Raw genomic sequence first — 17,877 nt, forward strand, 5'->3', positions numbered from 1 at the left:
TTAAAAAAAAAAAGAAGAGGAAACAGCATGTTAAAAAAAAAAAGATGGAGTTCATTTGGTGTCCTTTAAAAAAAAAAAAAGGTTATTTATTTGAAAGGGAGAGAGACAGAGATCTTGTATCTGCTGGTTCACTCTTCAAATGGCTACAACAGCCGGGGCTGCTCCAGGCCGAAGCCAGGAGCTTCTTCTGGGTCTCCCACATGGGTGCAGGGCCCCAAGCACTTGGGCCACCCTGCTGTGTTTTCCCAGGTGCATTAGCAGGGAGCTGGATTGGAAGCAGAGCAGCTGGCTTAACCCTCCTGCCACACGGCTTCAGTGTAGGAAAGTAGAGGCGGTTACAGGTGCACACGGAGGGCGCTGTGCGAAGGTGGGGTGGAGTGGTGCCTTGGAAAGCCGAGGGCTGCGATGAGCGCTGGTGCCCGGGTCCTCGGAGCCTCCGAGAGGGCTGGCGCTTCTGACACCTCAACTTCTGGTGTCTGGACCCAGGAGGGAACAGACTGCCCTGTGTGAAGCCCCCAGGACGGTGGTGGCTGGTGCCCACGGGAGGGACTGTCTACAAGTTGCCCCTGGAAGACCAACGCAAGGGACCATCCACAAGTTCTTGGAGAAAGTGTTTTGAAAACATGATGCGAGGGTTTGACAACATTTTGCACCAAAACAAACTTATTATTTTTTAAATGTAGGTACAAATTTGAAAGGCAGAGTGATGGACAGAGAGGGAGAGTGAGCAAGTGAGAGAGAGATCCTCCATCTCTGGTTCACTCCGCAGATGCCCACACAGGCAGGCTGGGGTTGGGCCAGGCCACAAGCAGGAGCCTAGAACTGCACCCCTCTCTCCCATATGGGGGGGCGGGGCCCCAAGTGCTTGAACCACGCCCTGCTGCCTCCCAGGCACAGGGGCAGGAGCCGGATCAGACTCGTGGAGGAACCAGGACCTGAACCAGGCATTCCCAGAGGAGACGCGGGCATCCCAAGTCTACTCCCCTAAGCCCAAATGAACTCACAGTTCAACTCCTTCCCACGGGCTCCTTGACACAGCCTCGTACAGTCAATAAAATGAAAGCGCAGGGGCTGGCCTCTGGCCGAGTGCGTAGGACGTCCTGTCTCTGGGTTTCTTGCTGACGCGCACCCTGATGGCTCCTGTGGGGTGCCTGCCACCCACGTGCGAGGCTGGATGGAGTCCTGGCTCCCAGCCTGAGCCCTTGAGCTGTTGTGGGGACCTGGGGAGCGCCGGCGGATGGAAACGCTCTCTGTCTTTCCCCTCGTCCCTGGCCTCTCAGACAAGTAACAAATCCTGGAGTTCTTCAAGCGGGAAGTGAGAGTGAGGACGCCGGCTGCTGACTCTGAAAACCGGCAGAAGGGCTGCTGCTAGGCTGCAGCGGGCTAAGTGGCCACGGTGACGCCGGCATCACGTATCACAGCGCTGGTTCAAGTCCCGGCTGCTCCACTTCTGGTCCAGCTCCCTGCTAATGCGCCTGGGAAAGCAGTGGAAGATGCCCAAGTGCTTGGGCCCAGCCCTGGCCATTGCGGCCATTTGGGGAGTGAACCAGCGGATGGAAGACCTCTCTGTCTCTGTCTCTCCCTCTCTCTATGTCACTCTTCTTTAAAAGGGTGGGGGGGCTGACACTGTGGCATAGCGGGTTAAGCTGCTGCCTGCAGTACCAGCATCCCATATGGATGCCGGTTCGAGTCTGTGTGGGAGACCTGGAAGAAGCTCCTGGCTCCTGGCTTCGGATCGGCACAGCTCTGGCTGTTGTGGCCATTTGCAGAGTGAGCCAGCGGATGGAAGACCTCCCTCCCTCTCTCTCTCTCTCCCTCTCTCTCTCTCTCTGCCTCTCTTTCTTTTCGTGTAACTCTGACTCTCAAACAAATAAATCTTAAAAAAAAAAAAAAAGTTCCTGAAGCTTCATTTCAGAGCCAAAACCAATCTTGGAATCCAGAGAGGTTATTTTGCAATATGCAGTTTCCAGGAACTTTGCAAAGAACGTGCTCACAGGCCACCTCCTCCTCTCAGCCTGGGAACCACAAGGCAGCTTCCAAAGTTCCTGGGGGCCGGGGGGGGGGGGGATGCGGCGCTGTGGTGTAGCAGGTAAAGCTGCTGCCTGCAGTGCCAGCATCTCATATGGGTGCCAGTTCAAGTCCCAGCTGCTCCACTTCCCATCCAGCTCTCTGCTGTGGCCTGGGAAAGCAGTGGAAGATGGGCCAGGTCCTGGGGTCCCTGCACCCGTGTGGAAGACCCGGAAGAAGCTCCTGGCTCCTGGCTTCGGATCTGCACAGCTCCAGCCATTGCAGCCATCTGGGGAGTGAACCGGCAGATGGAAGACCTCTCTCTCTCTCTCTCTCTCTCTCTCTCTCTAACTCTACCTTTCTAATAAATAAATAAATCTTAAAAAAAAAAAAAAGCAAAGCTGCAAAACCAAGCCCTGTACCATCTGGGAGGGCCTGTGTATGAGGCTGCGCAACCAAAGCAAGTGCAGTAGCAGCGGAACCCAGACGTCAGACAGGGATGCAGGGAAGAGAAGGGGAGGGGCTGAGAGCGACACAGGGACTGCGGCGGGGCCACTATGGCAAAGCAGAGCTGCGCAGGGGACACGCGAGGAGTGGGTGAGGTGAGAAGACCACATCACTGCCGGTTAAGGCAGCGGATCCCACGCCACGGTGAGATAGCTCACGCCCTCCGAGACGGCCGCCGTGGAAGGAGGCAGCGCCAGGTGGCGCCAGGGCGCGGGGAGATGGGAGCTTGGGGGAACAGCCCGGCAGCTCCTCAGAGCGCTAGCGCGCCCAGCTCCACGCTGTGTGCACGCTGTGGCTCAAGTACTTGGGTCCCTGCAGGCACTTGGGGAGTGACCCAGCAGATGGGAGACCTTTCTTTGTCTTTCTCTCTCTGCCTTTCAAAGAAAAATGAAAGCAACATTTTAAAAAAGCACACCTCTGAATATACATCTACCAGAAAATTGAAAACATACATCCACCTAGAGACTCTAGGGAATAACTTCAATAAAGGGGCTGGTGCTGTGGCACAGCAGGTAAAACCTCTGCCTGCATATGGGCACTGGCATCCCATGTGGGTGCCAGTTCGAGTCCTGGCTGCTCCACTTCCGACCCCGCTCTCTGCTATGGCCTCTGAGAAAGCAGGGGAAGATGGCTCAGGTGCATGGGCCTCTGCACCCACGTGGGAGACCTGGAGGAAGCTCCTGGCACCTGGCTTTAGATTTGCATAACACTGGCTGTTGTGGCCATCTGGGGAGTGAACCAGAGGATGGAAGACCTCTCTCTCTCTCTGCCTCTGCCTCTCTGTAACTCAGCCTTTTAAATAAATAAATAAATCTTTAAAAAAAAAAAAAACCGATTAACCACCACCTCCAGGCTTGGATAAAACCCTGGCCTGGGATCATCTTAAAAAAAAAAAAAAAAAAAAAGTGGTGGCCGGACCTTGTGTAGCCGCAAGAGGGCGCGCTAAGCACAGGCTTACCTCCACCCTTGGCCACACCTCGGGAACTCTGGCCACACCCCTAAAGCCTTGGCCCCACCCCTAGACCTTAACCACACCCCCGGCCTGGCCACACCCCCAAGGCGGTGTCTGAAGCAGCGTATCCCCCTCCCTCCCAAGTCTCAGCCTGGGACTCCAGATGCGAGGACAGACTTAGAGACCCTTAGAAACACAGGATCTTAAAACCACGACTTTTAATTTGAAATCTTTTTTCGAATGTTTTACATTTACAAGAAGTGGCAAGAATAGGATGGATACGTCTTGTGTACCCTTCGCCCGGGTTTAACCCGTGGGTAGCAGTTTGCCAAATTGCATTACCATCCGTGCTCGCTGGCTTCAGTTCCTTTTTTACCCTGTGAACCACTGGAGAGTGAATTTCAGACATTCTGTCCGTCTGCCTCGAGGGCCTCTGGCGGGTCCCGGCGGTGGCGACATCCTCCCACAGCCACCGTGCAAGCTGACCGTGGCGCTAGACAGCCACACGGGGCTCGCGTCTACAGGGGCGGCCCACGTTCGAGCTGCGCTTTATGGCAAACGTGTTGTTCAGCCTGAGAGCCAAGCCGGCGTCACAGCTGGCGCCAAATTCTCCAGTCCGGTGCCTCTCCCCAGGCTGTCTCGGCTTTCCGTGAAATTGACCTTGTTCGTGAAATCTGACAGCCAGAAATGGGAGCAAGAGCGAGCGGTCACACCTGAAGGCGTACAGCGCAGGTGCCCACGGCAGGCGGGAGGGTGAAATCGGAAGCCAGGAACTGTCCCCATCTCCCGCACGACGGCCGGGCCTCGTTCCCAGAGCCGTCGCCCACTGCCCGTGGGGATCTGTGTTAGCGGGAAGCTGGGACGTGGAGCCTGGGCTGGGCGGTAACCAGCAGCTTAACCAGCGGGCCCACACCTGCCGTGATGAGGCCCCTACAGGCCAGTTTAAAGGATGTCCCACCCCTTTAAAATATTTATTTATTTATTTGAGAGGCAGAGTTACAGAGAGAGGGAGAGAAAGGTCTTCCATCCCCAAATGGCTGCGATGGCCGGAGTCTCTTCCGGGTCTCCCATGCGGGTGCAGGGTACCAAGGACTTGGGCCATCCTCCACTGCTTTCCCAGGCCATAGCAGAGAGCTGGATTGGAAGAGGAGCAGCCGGGACTTGAACTGGCGCCCATATGGGATGCTGGCGCCTCAGGTGGAGGCTTTACCCTCTACATGACGGCGCCGGCCCAAGATGTCTCCGTTTGTCTGATGTTTCCTTGTGGTTGGGTTCAGGTGCCGGGAACAGAAGTGAGGCTGTGGCTCAGGCATCAGGAGGCAAGCGAGGCGGCTCCTTCCTGGCAGTGGAACAGATTCGCTGGTTGTGGCGAATCGTGAAATCCCAGCGCTCGCAAGGCCAACCGCTTGCTGGTCTGTGCCTCAGTGTCCCTTTCTGTCCATGGGGCCTCAGCTCACAGGAGGGTTGCCAACGCTCCAGCAAGTCATCGTGAGAGCCGTTGGCCAGGAGTCACCACCGTTTAGGACCTGGTGGGTTTCGTGCGTGCGTCTGGAACTGCGGCTGCGCTTACACAGGGTCGGGACAGCGGTGGGGTGGCCACAGGAGCTGGGGCCCCCAAGAGTGGGCTGACCCCAGAATGTCAGCTCTGTCCCCAGCACGCAGCTTGGTGGCGGGCAGAGACCCCCAGCCAGGGCCCCCTCCTCCGGCGCTGGCGTCTGCCGCTCCCCGGGGAAGGGGGGTGGGAGTTCGTGCCCCCGGCCGGTCCCAGGGCCTGGGAGGCCGAGAGGGGATTTCCGTGTGTGGAGAAGCCAGGCCGTCTGTTTTAGAGAAGTAGCTCACCACGGTCAGCGCTGGGCTCCGCTCTCGAAGCCAGGCACGGGTTTTCAGCCACGTCTGCACCCGCGGGCGCCAGGCTCCCAGGACAGGCTGTGACCGGCTGTGGCCAGCTCCGGGGCTGGGCACCTGCCCCCCGTGCCCCCAAGTCCTCAGCCCAGCAGCCTGGCATGGCGGGTGCTGTTTCCACTTCACAGACGGGAAACTGAGGCCGCTTCGCTGGGGTCACGCAGCTCTGGTGTGACAGCTACACGTGTCCCTCAGTAACCATTCTCTGGGGCCAGCGCGTGGCATAGTGGGTAAAGCTGCCACCTCCAGCACCGGCATCCCATATGGGTGCCAGTTCGAGTCCCGGCTGCTCCACTTCCGATCCAGCTCTCTGCTGTGGCCTGGGAAAGCAGTAGAAGATGGCCCAAGTGCTTGGGCTCCTGCACCCACGTGGGAAGCAAAGCCAGGACTCAAACCCGTAAGATGCAGGAGCCCAAGGACTTGGGCCATCTTCTACTGCTTTCTCAGGCCACAGCAGAGAGCTGGATCAGAAGAGGAGCAGCCGGGACTCGAACTGGTGCCCATATGGGATGCCGGCACTATAGGCTATCCCATGGCGCCGCTATCCCACAGCGCCGGCTCCTCCTTTCTTAATTCTTCGCAGTGGTGGGAGTGTGGCTGTGATGGCGGGAGCTGGAGCAGCCCTTTGGTTGGAATTGTGAGGTGAGGGCAGTGGAACTGGGGAGAAGGAGCTCCTGTCTGTCCCAGCCCTGGGTGTCAGCCCGACCTTCACGTGGGAGAGAGGCCGACTTCTGTCGCTCCCCCTCTTCGTGGAGGAGCAACACAGGACCCTGCGCTGTTCTTTCGTCTGCTCGGCCCTCCCCGGGTTTGCTGCTGGTTCTTCCCGGGTTGGCTACTATCCCTTCCACCTCCGTGGAAGGGCAGTTCCCCCTGGCCGCATTCCCCACTTCCGCAGGGGAGCGGCATACCACCGGCCGGTTCTCTCGGGGGCTGCACGGGTTCCCTTAGATGTTCCCCATAGATGTTCCCGGTGCATGCCGTCTCTCTCCTCCTTTATAGTCCTCCTCCGCCAATCCCAACTCGACTGAGTACGCTGCTCTCCAATCAGGAGCAAGTCCTACAGTTAATTGGTTGAACTGGAGGCAGCTGTGCGGAAGCTGTTTACTTCTCTCCCAGCGCCATATTGTGGGAGAGCAGATGCATAGAATAAGTCCTAATTCGAGTAACTTAGTCTAGTCCGGATTGCTCCCCACAGACTTCTGTGTTCTTCCGGCTACTGTATGTTTTAGTCTCTGTACCGAAGGTGGGATTTGGAACGCCTCGCTAACCCACACATCTCGACTGGGACATCGTCATCCGGTTTCCACCAGGACAAAGAATGGCTTCCCTCGAGCTCATCGGGGCTGGGCTCGCAGCTGGTCACAGCAGCAGGTTCCTGCGGGCCGCTGTGGCCGTGAGGGAGGAGGGACAGCTCCTTCAGGTTCAACCCTGAGAGCAGTCCTGGGCGGGCGGCACTGCCACGGAGCGCCCATTTCACAGATGAGAAACCTGAGGTTCGGGACCTTGAAGCTTCTTGACAAGGCCCCGTCCAGGAACTGGCAGGGCAGGACGCAGGCCGGACACACACACCTGTTCCCCTACATCTTACTGGCACACTGCACACGCCCAGCGTTAATGCACATACTTTAAACTTTGTATTTATTCGAAAGGGTGTGTGTGTGTGTGCACGTGCCTGGAGGGAGCTTCCATCCACTGGTTCGGGTCTCCCAGGTGGCTGCAGGGGTGGGAGGACTTGGGCCATCCTCTGCTGCCTTCCCAGGTGCATTAGCAAGGAGCTGGATTGGAAACAGAGTAGCAGGACTGGACCTGGAGCTCCAATACCGGATGCTATAATGTTGCAAACGTAGCTATGGAACACACACCTAGCATTGCAGACAACACTCACACACAGCTCACCCTGGAGGCAAGAGCGCCCAGGGCTGATGAGCTCCGGCACTGATGGCGGCAGCCCCGGGTTCGGACAGGCCACTTGCTCTGGCCAAACCCCAGCTTTCTCATCTGGAGCGCTGAGTCATCAGGGTGGATAAAGTCATCGTGTCTGTTCACATCCCCAGATTGGTCACATTGTGACACGAGCCTGGACTCAGCCACAAAGAATCCCAGCTGCTGTAAGCAGAGGGTGTGGACGGGGACTCGGCTGTCACTTCTCGGGGGTCTGCTCCGTGCCAGACGGTGTGCTGGCCCCGGGGCCAGGGCTGCAGAGAGGGAGGCCAGAGCGCCGTCCGCGCCACACTCTTGTTGCACGCACGCATTATGCACACGGCGGGATTATCCCACGGGACGCTGATCTCACGGCTGCTCCCACGGCCTGTCACCCTCACGGGTGGGCTCAGAGACGGCTCCCTCACTAGAACAACATGTTCAGGGTTCCTGCCACCCTGGGAGGCAGCAGTGGGGGCTCAAGTACTGGGGTTCCTGAGACCTGGACTGCAGGGGGTGGGGTGGGCCAACACATGGCAGCTGCTTCTCGCTCTCTCTGCATCTCAAAGAAATCCATGTAATTTAAAAAGAAAATACAAAGATACTTTACTATTCTACCCCCCTCCGGACCTGTGAGTGGGGCCCTTTTTGGAGAAAAGGAGACGCAGGTGCGGACATGTGGAGGAGCAGGTGTGGATGTGCAGAGGAGCAGGTGTGGACACGCGGAGGAGCAGGTGCGGGCATGTGGGGGAGCAGGTGCAGGACACATGGAGGCGCAGGTGTGGACACGCGGAGGAGCAGGCCTCGAGAGGGCGAAGCGGTGCAGCCCCAAGCCAGGGGACACCCGCAGCCACAGGAGCTGGCGGAGGCCGAAGAAGGTGGTCGCCCGCAGGCAGCCCGGGCCTGGGCCTCCGGCCACCAGCACTGATCCCCTCTTGTTCGCTGTGAACCAGTCGATGGGAGCTGTTTCCCAGGTAAATGTGAAAAATAAAAGACACACCATGCAGTGCAGATGATACATACAAATCGCCACGGGACGACTGCGGGTGGCAGTGTTAGGGACACTCGCAGGCCATCAGAACTGTGGTCGGCTGAGGGTTACCCCGGGACCCACACACTGCCGGATCCCCCAAAGCACACCCAGGGACACCATGGAATCCAGCAGGGCCCCTGGGCAGATGTCTCACACACACACACACACACACACACCAGGTCCTAACAGCACAGTGACGTCACCATGGCAACCTTCGCAGCTGAACCACCGATGTCACACACAGTGGTGAGCGGTGCTCAGGCTGAGACGAACACGGCAGCTCACGGAGTCAGCTGCATACAGCAGACAGGTGCACCCACACACGCGTGCACACCCACACACACACACGTGCACACCCCCACACGCGCGTGCACGCTTCTTCCAGCCGAGCAAGGGATATGGTACAAAAATAGTTTATTACAAAAGAAATCCAACCAAAATGCCTAATAATTTACAGAGTGGTCAGTGCCCCCCTCGGCCCTCCTCCTTCGGCCCGGTACAGAGCCGGCCCCTGGCTCTCCACGGGACGCCTAGCTGGGTGGGATCCCAGACCCAGACGGGGCGGCTGCAGCCCAGGAGCGGCAGGGCCGAGTCCCGGGTGGGCGAGGTGAGGGTCTCTGTGCACAGAAGGGCCTGTGGGTAGGTGCCTGTGCCTTGGTGCAAAATCCTGGTCCCAAAGATTGGGGGGGGGGGGCAGAGTGAGATCTTCACAGTTTCCGGAAGGGTCGACCCCTGTGCTGCGGGGGGGCGGGTCGTTGAGTCCTCCTGAGTCCAAGATCTGCCCCCCCATCGGTCTCAGCTGCCTCCGGGAGCTGGGGAGGGGGGCACCGGCCGGCCAGGACCCCGCAGAACCCCAGGAAAGGGCAGGAAGGCGGGTGGAGACGGCGGGGGGAGGAAGAAGTTGGGGGGAGGCAGAGGGAATCCCGGGGCGTCCTTGGAGGGAGACTGGGAGGGCGAGGAGGTCGGTGATGCCGAGAGGAGACCTGCGCGGAGAGAGCCGGAGAGGCCGTGAGACACCAGGCCGGAGGGGAGGGCCGGGCCCGGACCTGGGTGCCGCGGCGGCGGGAGGGGGCGCTGGAGGCTCACCGTTGGAGCTCAGGCGGCTGCTGCCCTCAGGGGACGTGGTGGCACTGCGGTCCGGGGACGGCTCGCGCTGCGCCGCGGACGCGGCCCGGGTGGCCTTCCCCCGCAAGATGTCAATGACCTGGGGGCAGACGGGAGGGTCACCACGGGGTGCCCGTCTCCTGGCTCAGGGCGCACGGACTCCTGCCCGCGGAGGGCCTCCGTGTCGTCTCGGTGGGGCGCAGGGCGGGCACCGGGCCCCGCAGGCACGCGCACTCACCCGGCGGCTGCGCGCCACCATGAGCGGCGTGTCATTGTGGCAGTTCTTCAGCCCGCTGTCGGCGCCGCTGCGGACCAGCGTGCGCACGAGCGGGAGGAGCCCGCGGCCCGACGCCGAGTGCAGAGCCGAGCTGCCCGAGTACATCTGCGCGTTCACGTTGGCGCCGTGCTGCGGGCGGGGACGCGCAGTCAGGAGCGGGCCCTCGCGGGCGATAGAGTCTGCCCCCCCACCCCCCGCTCGTTGGCCAGGTCCTGGGACCCGAGCATATGGGGGGGGCCCTGGGTAGGTGGAAATGAGAACCCACAGCGGGCCATGGCCGCCCTGGCCCGGCCAACTCCACTCGAGCTTGTAGGGGCCGGGTTGCGGGTGGGGTCGAGTGGAAGGACAGCGCCGGACCCGCCCAAGGCCGGAGAGCGGGGTCAGAGGGCCATGGGGATGGTGGGGTTGGGATCAGAGAGGGGGTGGGGGAGAGGCCAGGCCGGAGGGGGGCGAACGCACCTGCAGCAGCAGCTGCACCATGCTAAGGCTGTTGTTTTCCACGGCGTGGATGAGCGGCGAGCGGCCGCTCTTTATATCCTGCGGCGAGGAGGGAAGGGTTTGGGGTCTCTCGGCGGCGCGCCTCCCGTGCGCCCCGTCCAGCGTCTCCTTCCCAGGCGATGCCTCAAGTCCCGCCCACCCGGGCTTGCTCCCCGGCTCGCCCCGCCCCCGGACCCGCCCCCGCCGGGCCAGGCCCCGCCCCCCGCGCATGCTCACCACCGCGTCGATGTCCGCGCCGCGCTCCAGCAAGAGCAGCACGGCTTCGTGGCACTCGGTGTTCACGGCCACGTGCAGGGCCGTGAGCCCTGGGGGAGGCGAGGCTCAGTCACACCGGGGCGTGGGGCCAGGCCCGGCCGGACAGCCCGACTCTGCCCCCCGCGGTGGACACTCACCGTCGTAATTGCGGGCCTCCAGGTCCACCGTGCCCGGGGCCGCGCTGTCCAGCAGGGCCCGCAGGCAGGCCGGGCTGCGGTGCTCGCACGCCAGGTGAGCCGCCGTCTGGCCGTGGCGGTCCAGCGCCATGGGGCTGGCCCCTGCCACCACCAGCAGCCGGACCACGGGCGGCAGCGTGGTGATCACAGCCAGGTGCAGCGGAGTCTGGAGAACAGACAGGGTGAGGGCGCCGCGCCGCAGCCTGCACCCCAGGAGCGGAAACCTGGGGCGCCCCCTCTTCCAGACGCCAGAGCCAGGGCCCCGCCGCCCCTCCCCCCCCCCCGCCAGGCTCCGGGGTGCAGGCCCCGTCCCCGCCCCCGCCCTCCGGCGGCTCCTGCCTGAGCCCCGGGGCCCAGGCCCACCTGCCGCAGGTTGTTGTAGATATCCAGTTCCCGGCCGCCATGCTGGAAGAGGTTGACGAGCCGGTGCACGGCTGCCAGGTTCGCCTGCACCACGGCGATGTGCAGCGGCCTGGGGGTGGGCGCGGGGAGCAGACGTGAGGGCTGGGCCCCTTGCAGCCCCGCTGACTCCCAGCGGGTCGGATGCTCTGGAACCATCCCCAGAGGCCAAGCCCCAACCCCTGCTCCCTGCTGGGCTCTCACAGGCGCCTCCTCCTTCCTGGCCTCTCTGCCGGCCCCAGAGAGACCCTTTGAAAGCGGCCGGATCCTGCCCTCCTGGCCCTCTTTGAGCACGCTGGCCTCTGCCAGATTCCTCCATGGGACGGTCGCCTCCCAGGGCCTTTGCACTGGCTGTCTCCCTCGCCTGGCGCGGTTCTGCCTGGCACCTGCAGGGTTCTTGCCCCGCGCCCAGGCCCCTGTTACAATGCTGTGACCCCAGCTCCCTCTCCCTCTCCTCCATGTCATCACCTGACCCCGCAGTCTCCGTGTTTCCTGTCTGAGTCTTGGCCGGGCAGGTCACTGCCCAGCGCCCAGCGCAGTCCCAGACACCCAGCGCTGAATGCATGAATCCACCACCCTGATCACCCCGGCCGTCCCTGGAGCTGGGGACCCTGTCCCCACCTCTCTGCGGGCCACGGTTTTCTCATTTGTGCACGGAGCAGGGATAACCTGCTGAGGTCAAGGTCTCTGGCACTTGTCCATCAAGTCCAGCCTCCAACCCGGGGGGAGTCGAGGGCTGGCTTTGCCTAAGAGGGAGGTGGCAGGTGCTGGGCTGTGTAGCCGAGCCCTGATGCAGGCTGGACTCATTCCCCCAGCTCCTGGGAAGATCGTCATCTTTCAGACAATCTGGCAATGACCTTCAGCTGGAGAGGACGCCTCGTCCAAGGTCATGCCCCGGTGGTGTGTGTGTGGGGTGCAGCTGCCCTCCGGTGGTAACTGGGTGATGCTGGCCTACTCTGAGGGCCTCCCCACCTTCAAGACTCCCTGTGTGTGTGTGTGTGTGTGGGGGGGTGTTTGCAGGTGTGTGGTGCAGTGGCTAACAGTTACTGCGTCCCATTTGGTGCTAACGTGCACCCCAGGAGGCAGCAGGCCACGGCTCCGGAGCTTAGAGGTCTCTGCCGCCAGGATTGAGCGCTGGGCTCCTGACTTGGGCCTGGCCCAGGCCTGGCTCTTGCGGGCATCTGGCCGATGGCAGGGCTCTATGGGACGGGCGAGGCCACCACGCATTCACTCACCTCCCCCAGACCTGCATTCCCCAGGAGGCTTCCTACTAGCTCTCCAGGGACCCTAACCTGGGGCAGCCACAGAGGATAGCCTGTGCATCCAAGCTGTCGCACGGGGTGGGGACGGGGCTGAGGGTCTGACACTGGCTGCACGCACACCGGCCACTGGCATATGCAGTGCATGGACTGTTGTTTAAAGTCCACTGGGGACAGCTGCTTTCTCACTCCAGACCCATTGGTAACCACGGCCTTGCGGAGGGAGGCAGGCCGGGCTCTCCCAGCTGGGGAATATGGCCCCGGGCCCTGGGGGTCTTTGAGGGCTAAGGGGTGGGGGTTGCACACGGAGCTGCAGCCCCCCTAGCTGGGCGCTAGGACGCAGGCGCGTGGTTTTTCTGAACCTTCGCCTTCTGCGCCCACACGCCAGCGCCGGCGCGCGCGGAGCCCGGAACCTACTCCAGGAAAGCCACATTTACAACGAGAGCGTCGCGGGAGGGGCCGGGGTCTCCAGCGAGGGCCGCCCCGCCCAGCTGCGGCGCGGCGCTGGGTCCCCGTCGGGGTTAAGTCAGGGCAGCGGCGGCGGGCGATTTCAGAGAAACCGTCGGGGCCCGAGTTCCCATAAACGCGCGGGCCGCGGGGGGTGGGGCGGGGCCGGAGGAAGTGGGGACGGGAGGGGCGGCCCAGCCCTGGGACTTCCAGTAACAGGTCTGCGGGGCGGGGCGGCGCTTCCTGCTCCCGGGGGAGGGAAGCGGGGATCTACCCGGCCACCCCCGGCACCTCGGCTACCAGCCCCCGGTGGGGCTGCGTGCAGAGCCCCGGGGCCTCCGGCCTGGGCGCCCCCTGGAATTCGACCCCATAGGGCGCAGACCCCAGCTGGGCTCCCTGGCTGCCCCCCGCCCCCATCCCTTACTCTTCCTCAGGGACAAGGACTTCCTTCCTCTGGGGCACGGACCTACAGACCCAAGGCACCCGCATTTTCACCAGCTCTGGGATCCGCGCCGGTGCTTGGCTTAGCGTTCTGCTGCCGCAAACTCTTAGATTTTTGAACCAGAGGTCCTGCACATAGCCCAGTCCTGCCTCTACGGCCTGTCTGAGCGCGAGGTGCCCACACGGTCCGGGTGTCCAGCCTCCACCCTCAGACTCACTTGGAACCCCAGGCTCTTGCTTCCTGGTGAATGGCTAGAAGCCCAGGCGCTCCACCTTGGCTTTTTCTGAGGACTGAGGCTCAGCACGCCCTCCCCCACCGCTGCGAAGTGTGGCTGGCTTGGGGCTGGGCCAGCTGCCCGTTCCGGTAAAGTGTCGGCCCCAGCGGAAGGGGTTAAAGCTGGAGGGAGTGGGGGGAGGGGAGGCTGCGAGTGTGAGTGACGGTGCGGAGCAGCTGGGCTGCGGTCGGTTCCGTGGAAGGGATTTCCCCAGCACGCAGCTGAGGCAGAAGTGTTTGCGTTGGGGGAGGGGAGGAGGGCGAGGGGGGAGGGGCGGGAGCTGCAGGCTGGTGGGTTCCAGGGCCTCTCGCCGCCGGGCACCCAGCTTTCCCAGACAAGGGACAGCTCGCTCCTGGGGGCACAGACCAACTGCATCACTGGTGACCCCCAGGGTACCCAGCCCCGGCGGCAGGGGCGAAGGGGGAACCGGGTTTTCTCAAGTCCTTGCTATATCGGGCACTTTCTCCTGCTTGGGCTCACACAGGTGGCCCGCAGCCACCGGGGGCGGGGAGCGCTGTCCAGATGCCACCCACTCCCCTGTATTGAGCGCCTGCTGTTTGCCCAGCTCCGTTCTCTGCACCACAGGCATGAGTATCATTGCACTGAGCCCTAACTGGGATAGGTTGTCCGATCATGGAAACTGAGGCACGAGGCCATCCGGGGGGCCTGTCTGTGCACAAAGGGGTTTGCAGTCCCCAAACCAGTGTCTACATAGGCGACTTCTATACACGCACGCACGCACGCACGCACGCAGGGTTCCTGCTTTTACAGAGGGGGAGACTGAGGCACGGTGGGGGGGGGGAAGGAATTGAAGTCCGGGGGCTGCGCCGTCCCGAGTGGCACAGCTCAGTGGCCTCGCAAGCACAGCCATCACGCAGGGCCTGCGTCAGGGACCAGGATTATCAAGTTAATGTAGTGACGGTGAAGCCATGAGCTACACCAGAAGGCAGAACCCAGGGAGTAAGAGCATCGTTTCATTTTGCACAATTTAATTTCAGGCTTACACGTGTGTGTCCAGGTTTCCTAGGAGCTGCGTTTGGGCTAAAGCAGGCATCCTCATAATGTCCATCAGCACGGGCTGAGTGCTTTATAACCCACCAGGCCCAGTGCTGGGAGCTTCCCACGTACGCTTTAGGAAATCAGTCAATGAAACACAGGCCTCATCTTTGGGTGGGTGATTTTAAAAAACTGGACGAGCCACTGCTCCCAGAACAGCGCTCGGAGGTAAGCGCCTTCCCTCTGCCCATTTTTCAGAGCTGGAAACTGAGGCTCTGCAAGGGAAGGGCCTTGCTTGAGGTCCCCACAGCCAATGGTGTGGATTCCAGCTCCGGTCTGGCCGGGGCGACGGACCACCCCCGGGTCGCGCACGGCGGCGGTTCCCCCTCTCCCCCCTCCCTCTCCCCCCCAGCACTGGGGGCCTGTCACTCACGTATCTCCGTCCTCATCTGCGCGGGTGGCCACGGCGATGTCGGCAGACAGGGGGTGTTCCATGGAGCACATCACGGGGTACAGGGGTGTAGGCAGGTTCAGCAGAGGAAAGGGGGAGCCCATGGGTGGGGTGGGGTACAGAGGCAGCAGAGGTCCTGCACAGGGCGGGCAGAGAGAGGAGGGGTGAGGCTTGCGGGCTGCTGCCCTTGCGCCAGGGACCCCTTGTCCCCTTGCCCCGGGTCCCCCAGGCCCCGGACAAACCCCTCTCCTCCCAGAGTGCTCCTGGGCCTAGGCCTCCCTCAGCTGCCTCTCCCCAGCCCCGGCCACCTTCATCGCTACTTGTTGGACTCCTATCTCCCGACAGGCAGAGTCGCTGCAGGGCAGCGGGAGCCCCACGGACGCCCAGGGGGCTAAAGGATGATCTAGACCCCAGGCCTCTGGTACGGGACACAGGTGCAGTGGGTCTGGGAGGGAGGGGGGCGGCAGAGCGGGTGGTGCTGGAGGCCACTTCACACCAAACTGTTGGAAGAGACCAAGGCAATGGGCACGTCCACATCTCCCCATTGCACAGATGGGGAACACTGAGGCCTGGGCTCTCTCTCCCAGCCAATGGGAAGCGACGGAGGTAGAGAAGCCCCTTCATGCAGCTCTGCTGGGGTGGGAAGTGCAGAACTGGGGGGCACTAGAGATGGACTCTGCAGTTTTGGGGGGTCACGCGGGGACAGTGGGGGGCATGGGTATGGAAGGGGCTTCCTGTTCCTTTGGGAGCCGGGATGGAGGGAATGGCCTCACCTGCCGCCTGCTGGGCCTCCCCCCCCACCGCCCCCAGATCCCTGTGCGTCCGACACCAGGCCTTCCAGCAGAGACCTGGAACGCTGCAGCTTCGCCCTCAATCCTTGAGTCCCCGAATTTCCCAGTCCTATCTCCCCAGCCCCGCGAGGGCCACCTGACTCTGGGGCCCCAGGTAGGGGCTTGTGGCCACACACGATTGTCCGATTGTGGGTCCCCGGCTCTTCTGGACCCCCCAGGGCTTGGGTCCCTGGGTCTTTGCGATCCCCGATCGTGGGGTGCCCAGAACCCCGACACTTGCGACTCCCTGCTTCCCGAGATTTCTGACAGCCGGGGCTCTCTGAGCCCTGTTTCCTTAGAGCCCAGTCTGCCCACTTGACCCCCTTTGACCCCACAAGTCAGGATACCAGGAACTCGGGGTTCGCCCTGGTGCAGCTTCCTCAGGGCCCCATGCATCTGGCTTCTTAGGTGCCTGCAATTCTGTGTCCCTGGGATGCCAGCGCGGCCCCCCGCCGTGTCCCCCAGTCCCTGACACCCCCATACCCCTACCGCTGGGGGTCCTCCCGGGGCTCCCTACATCTCCTGGGCCCTGCCCCTTCCCCCCAGGGTGCCCTGGACCGCCAGCCCCTGGAGCCGTCCTCGCGGTGCCTCGATGAACTCAGAACTTTAGTCCTCAGGTTCCGTTCTGCCGCCCCCCAGCCCGGCGGCACCCCTATCGGCTAGCACTTCTGTCGCCGGCCCCTCCAGGCGCGGGCCATCCTCTGCTCCGTGTGGTCCCCACCCGGCCGCGACCCGCGGGGACACTCACCCGGGTAGTAAAGCGCCTCTGGCCGCGCCAGGCCGTGCGGGGGCCCCAGGGCGACGGGGGCGTCGCAGCCGCCGCGCAGGGCGTCCGCGGGGACTGCAGGGCCAGGGGCGCCGCGGGGCGCGGCGGGCTCCGGGGAGGGCGCGCGCAGCGGGCGCTTACGCAGCGGCAGCGCGGCGCCGGGGGGCACGGTGGCCTTGGGCCGGGTGCGCAGGTCCACGGGCCCCTCGTCCATGGCCCCCGCGGGGCATCGGGGCATGGGGCCGCCGGGGACGGCGGCCGAGCGGGCGGCCGGAGCGCGGCGCGGCTCGGCTCTGCTCGGCAGCACGGGAGGGTGGTTTCGCCGAGCGCCGGGACTTCCCCTGCCGCCGGCTGAACTGAAGGGACTTTTGTCGGCCGGGGCGGTGCCGGCCGCCCGCCTCCCCGCCCCCGGCCCCCCCGGGGCCACCCGTCCGCCCCAGGGGTTTCCTGGAGCCGCCGCCGCCGCCGCCGCGCCGCGCCGCCGCGCCCCGCCCGCGCCGCGCCCCCTCCCGCCCCGCGCCGCGCCGGCCTCTAGGGGCGGGGGGCGGGATCAGGGGGCGGGGGCCTCGGCCGTGTCCCCGCGTGTCTTGTCGCTCCGAGCGCCCCAGCCCCTGGGCTCGGAGTGCGCGCTCACTGTCTCACCATCGCTCCGTCCCTCCGTCGTGGCTTCTCGGCTCGCTCCGCCTCCGAGAGGCAATTCCTGGAGGTCCCGGGGTCGCTAGGACGTGGGTTCAATCCCGATTCCCACTTCCTCGATGGGTGACCTTGACCTTGACGCTCCCAGCTGTTTCCTCCTCTGTGGAATGCCGAGAAGGACCCAGGGCAGGGCCTGGCACTGGGCAGGTGCCCAGGACCTCTCCCTCTGCCTCCCCGCCGCATCCCTGCCTCCTCCGAGGCCCTGGGCAGCTTGGGGTCTTGGGAGGGGGTGCGGGGGGCGCACGTGGGCGAGGAGACTGGACGCTCGGAGCGTCCTAGCTGCACAGAGGAGGGACCTGGGGCCGAAGCAGAGAGACGCAGCCGCGCCCGCAGGCCAGGCTCGGAGCCACCGCGGCCCCGGGCCCCCGGGAGGGGCGAGCAGTGTGACTCCCCCTTCTGCCCCGCGTCCCCCTCCCACCGCGGGGAGGGATCGGTAGGTGGGGAACAGGCCCGGCGGGTTGGGGGCCTGACTCAGAAGGGCGGGAGCTGCGGAGAGGGGGGCGGGGCGGGCCTCTTCCCCGCCCCCGCGCCCTCTGCCCGCCCCGGGGAGGGGCCCTGGCGGCGCGGGGCTTTCCCGGATTTCCCTGGGGGCGGGGCCACCGCTAGGGTTGAGCCCGGGTCATTGAGTCAAAGGAGGTGGGTGGGGGGGAATGGAGGCTGCACCCCCGGCCTGCCCAGGGGGCCCA

At 63.6% G+C, this 17,877-nt stretch overlaps 1 protein-coding gene across 3 annotated transcripts; it reads right to left on the minus strand.

Annotated features, from left to right (window-relative positions):
* Positions 1 to 8,718: 8,718 nt before the first annotated feature.
* Positions 8,719 to 17,667, minus strand: BCL3 (BCL3 transcription coactivator). Of its 3 annotated transcripts, none has more exons than XM_089319778.1 (9): positions 17,138 to 17,667; positions 14,882 to 15,035; positions 10,995 to 11,103; positions 10,593 to 10,797; positions 10,417 to 10,505; positions 10,162 to 10,239; positions 9,664 to 9,831; positions 9,408 to 9,525; positions 8,719 to 9,304 (listed from the first exon to the last, which is right to left on the minus strand). In XM_089319778.1, exons 2-9 carry the CDS (start codon positions 15,001 to 15,003, stop codon positions 9,117 to 9,119), a joined length of 1,077 nt encoding a protein of 358 aa, XP_089175904.1. In that variant the 5' UTR covers positions 15,004 to 15,035; positions 17,138 to 17,667; the 3' UTR covers positions 8,719 to 9,116. The 3 variants fall into 3 exon arrangements, with proteins under 3 accessions (XP_089175904.1, XP_069918230.1, XP_089175905.1); XM_070062129.2 differs by lacking the exon at positions 17,138 to 17,667 and adding an exon at positions 16,478 to 16,985; XM_089319779.1 differs by lacking the exons at positions 14,882 to 15,035; positions 17,138 to 17,667 and adding an exon at positions 13,396 to 13,519.
* Positions 17,668 to 17,877: the final 210 nt, after the last annotated feature.

Source organism: Oryctolagus cuniculus, chromosome 18 (genome assembly GCF_051225735.1).
Source record: "Oryctolagus cuniculus isolate XC-2025 breed Fujian yellow rabbit chromosome 18, ASM5122573v1, whole genome shotgun sequence".
Classification (NCBI taxonomy): Eukaryota; Metazoa; Chordata; class Mammalia; order Lagomorpha; family Leporidae; genus Oryctolagus; species Oryctolagus cuniculus.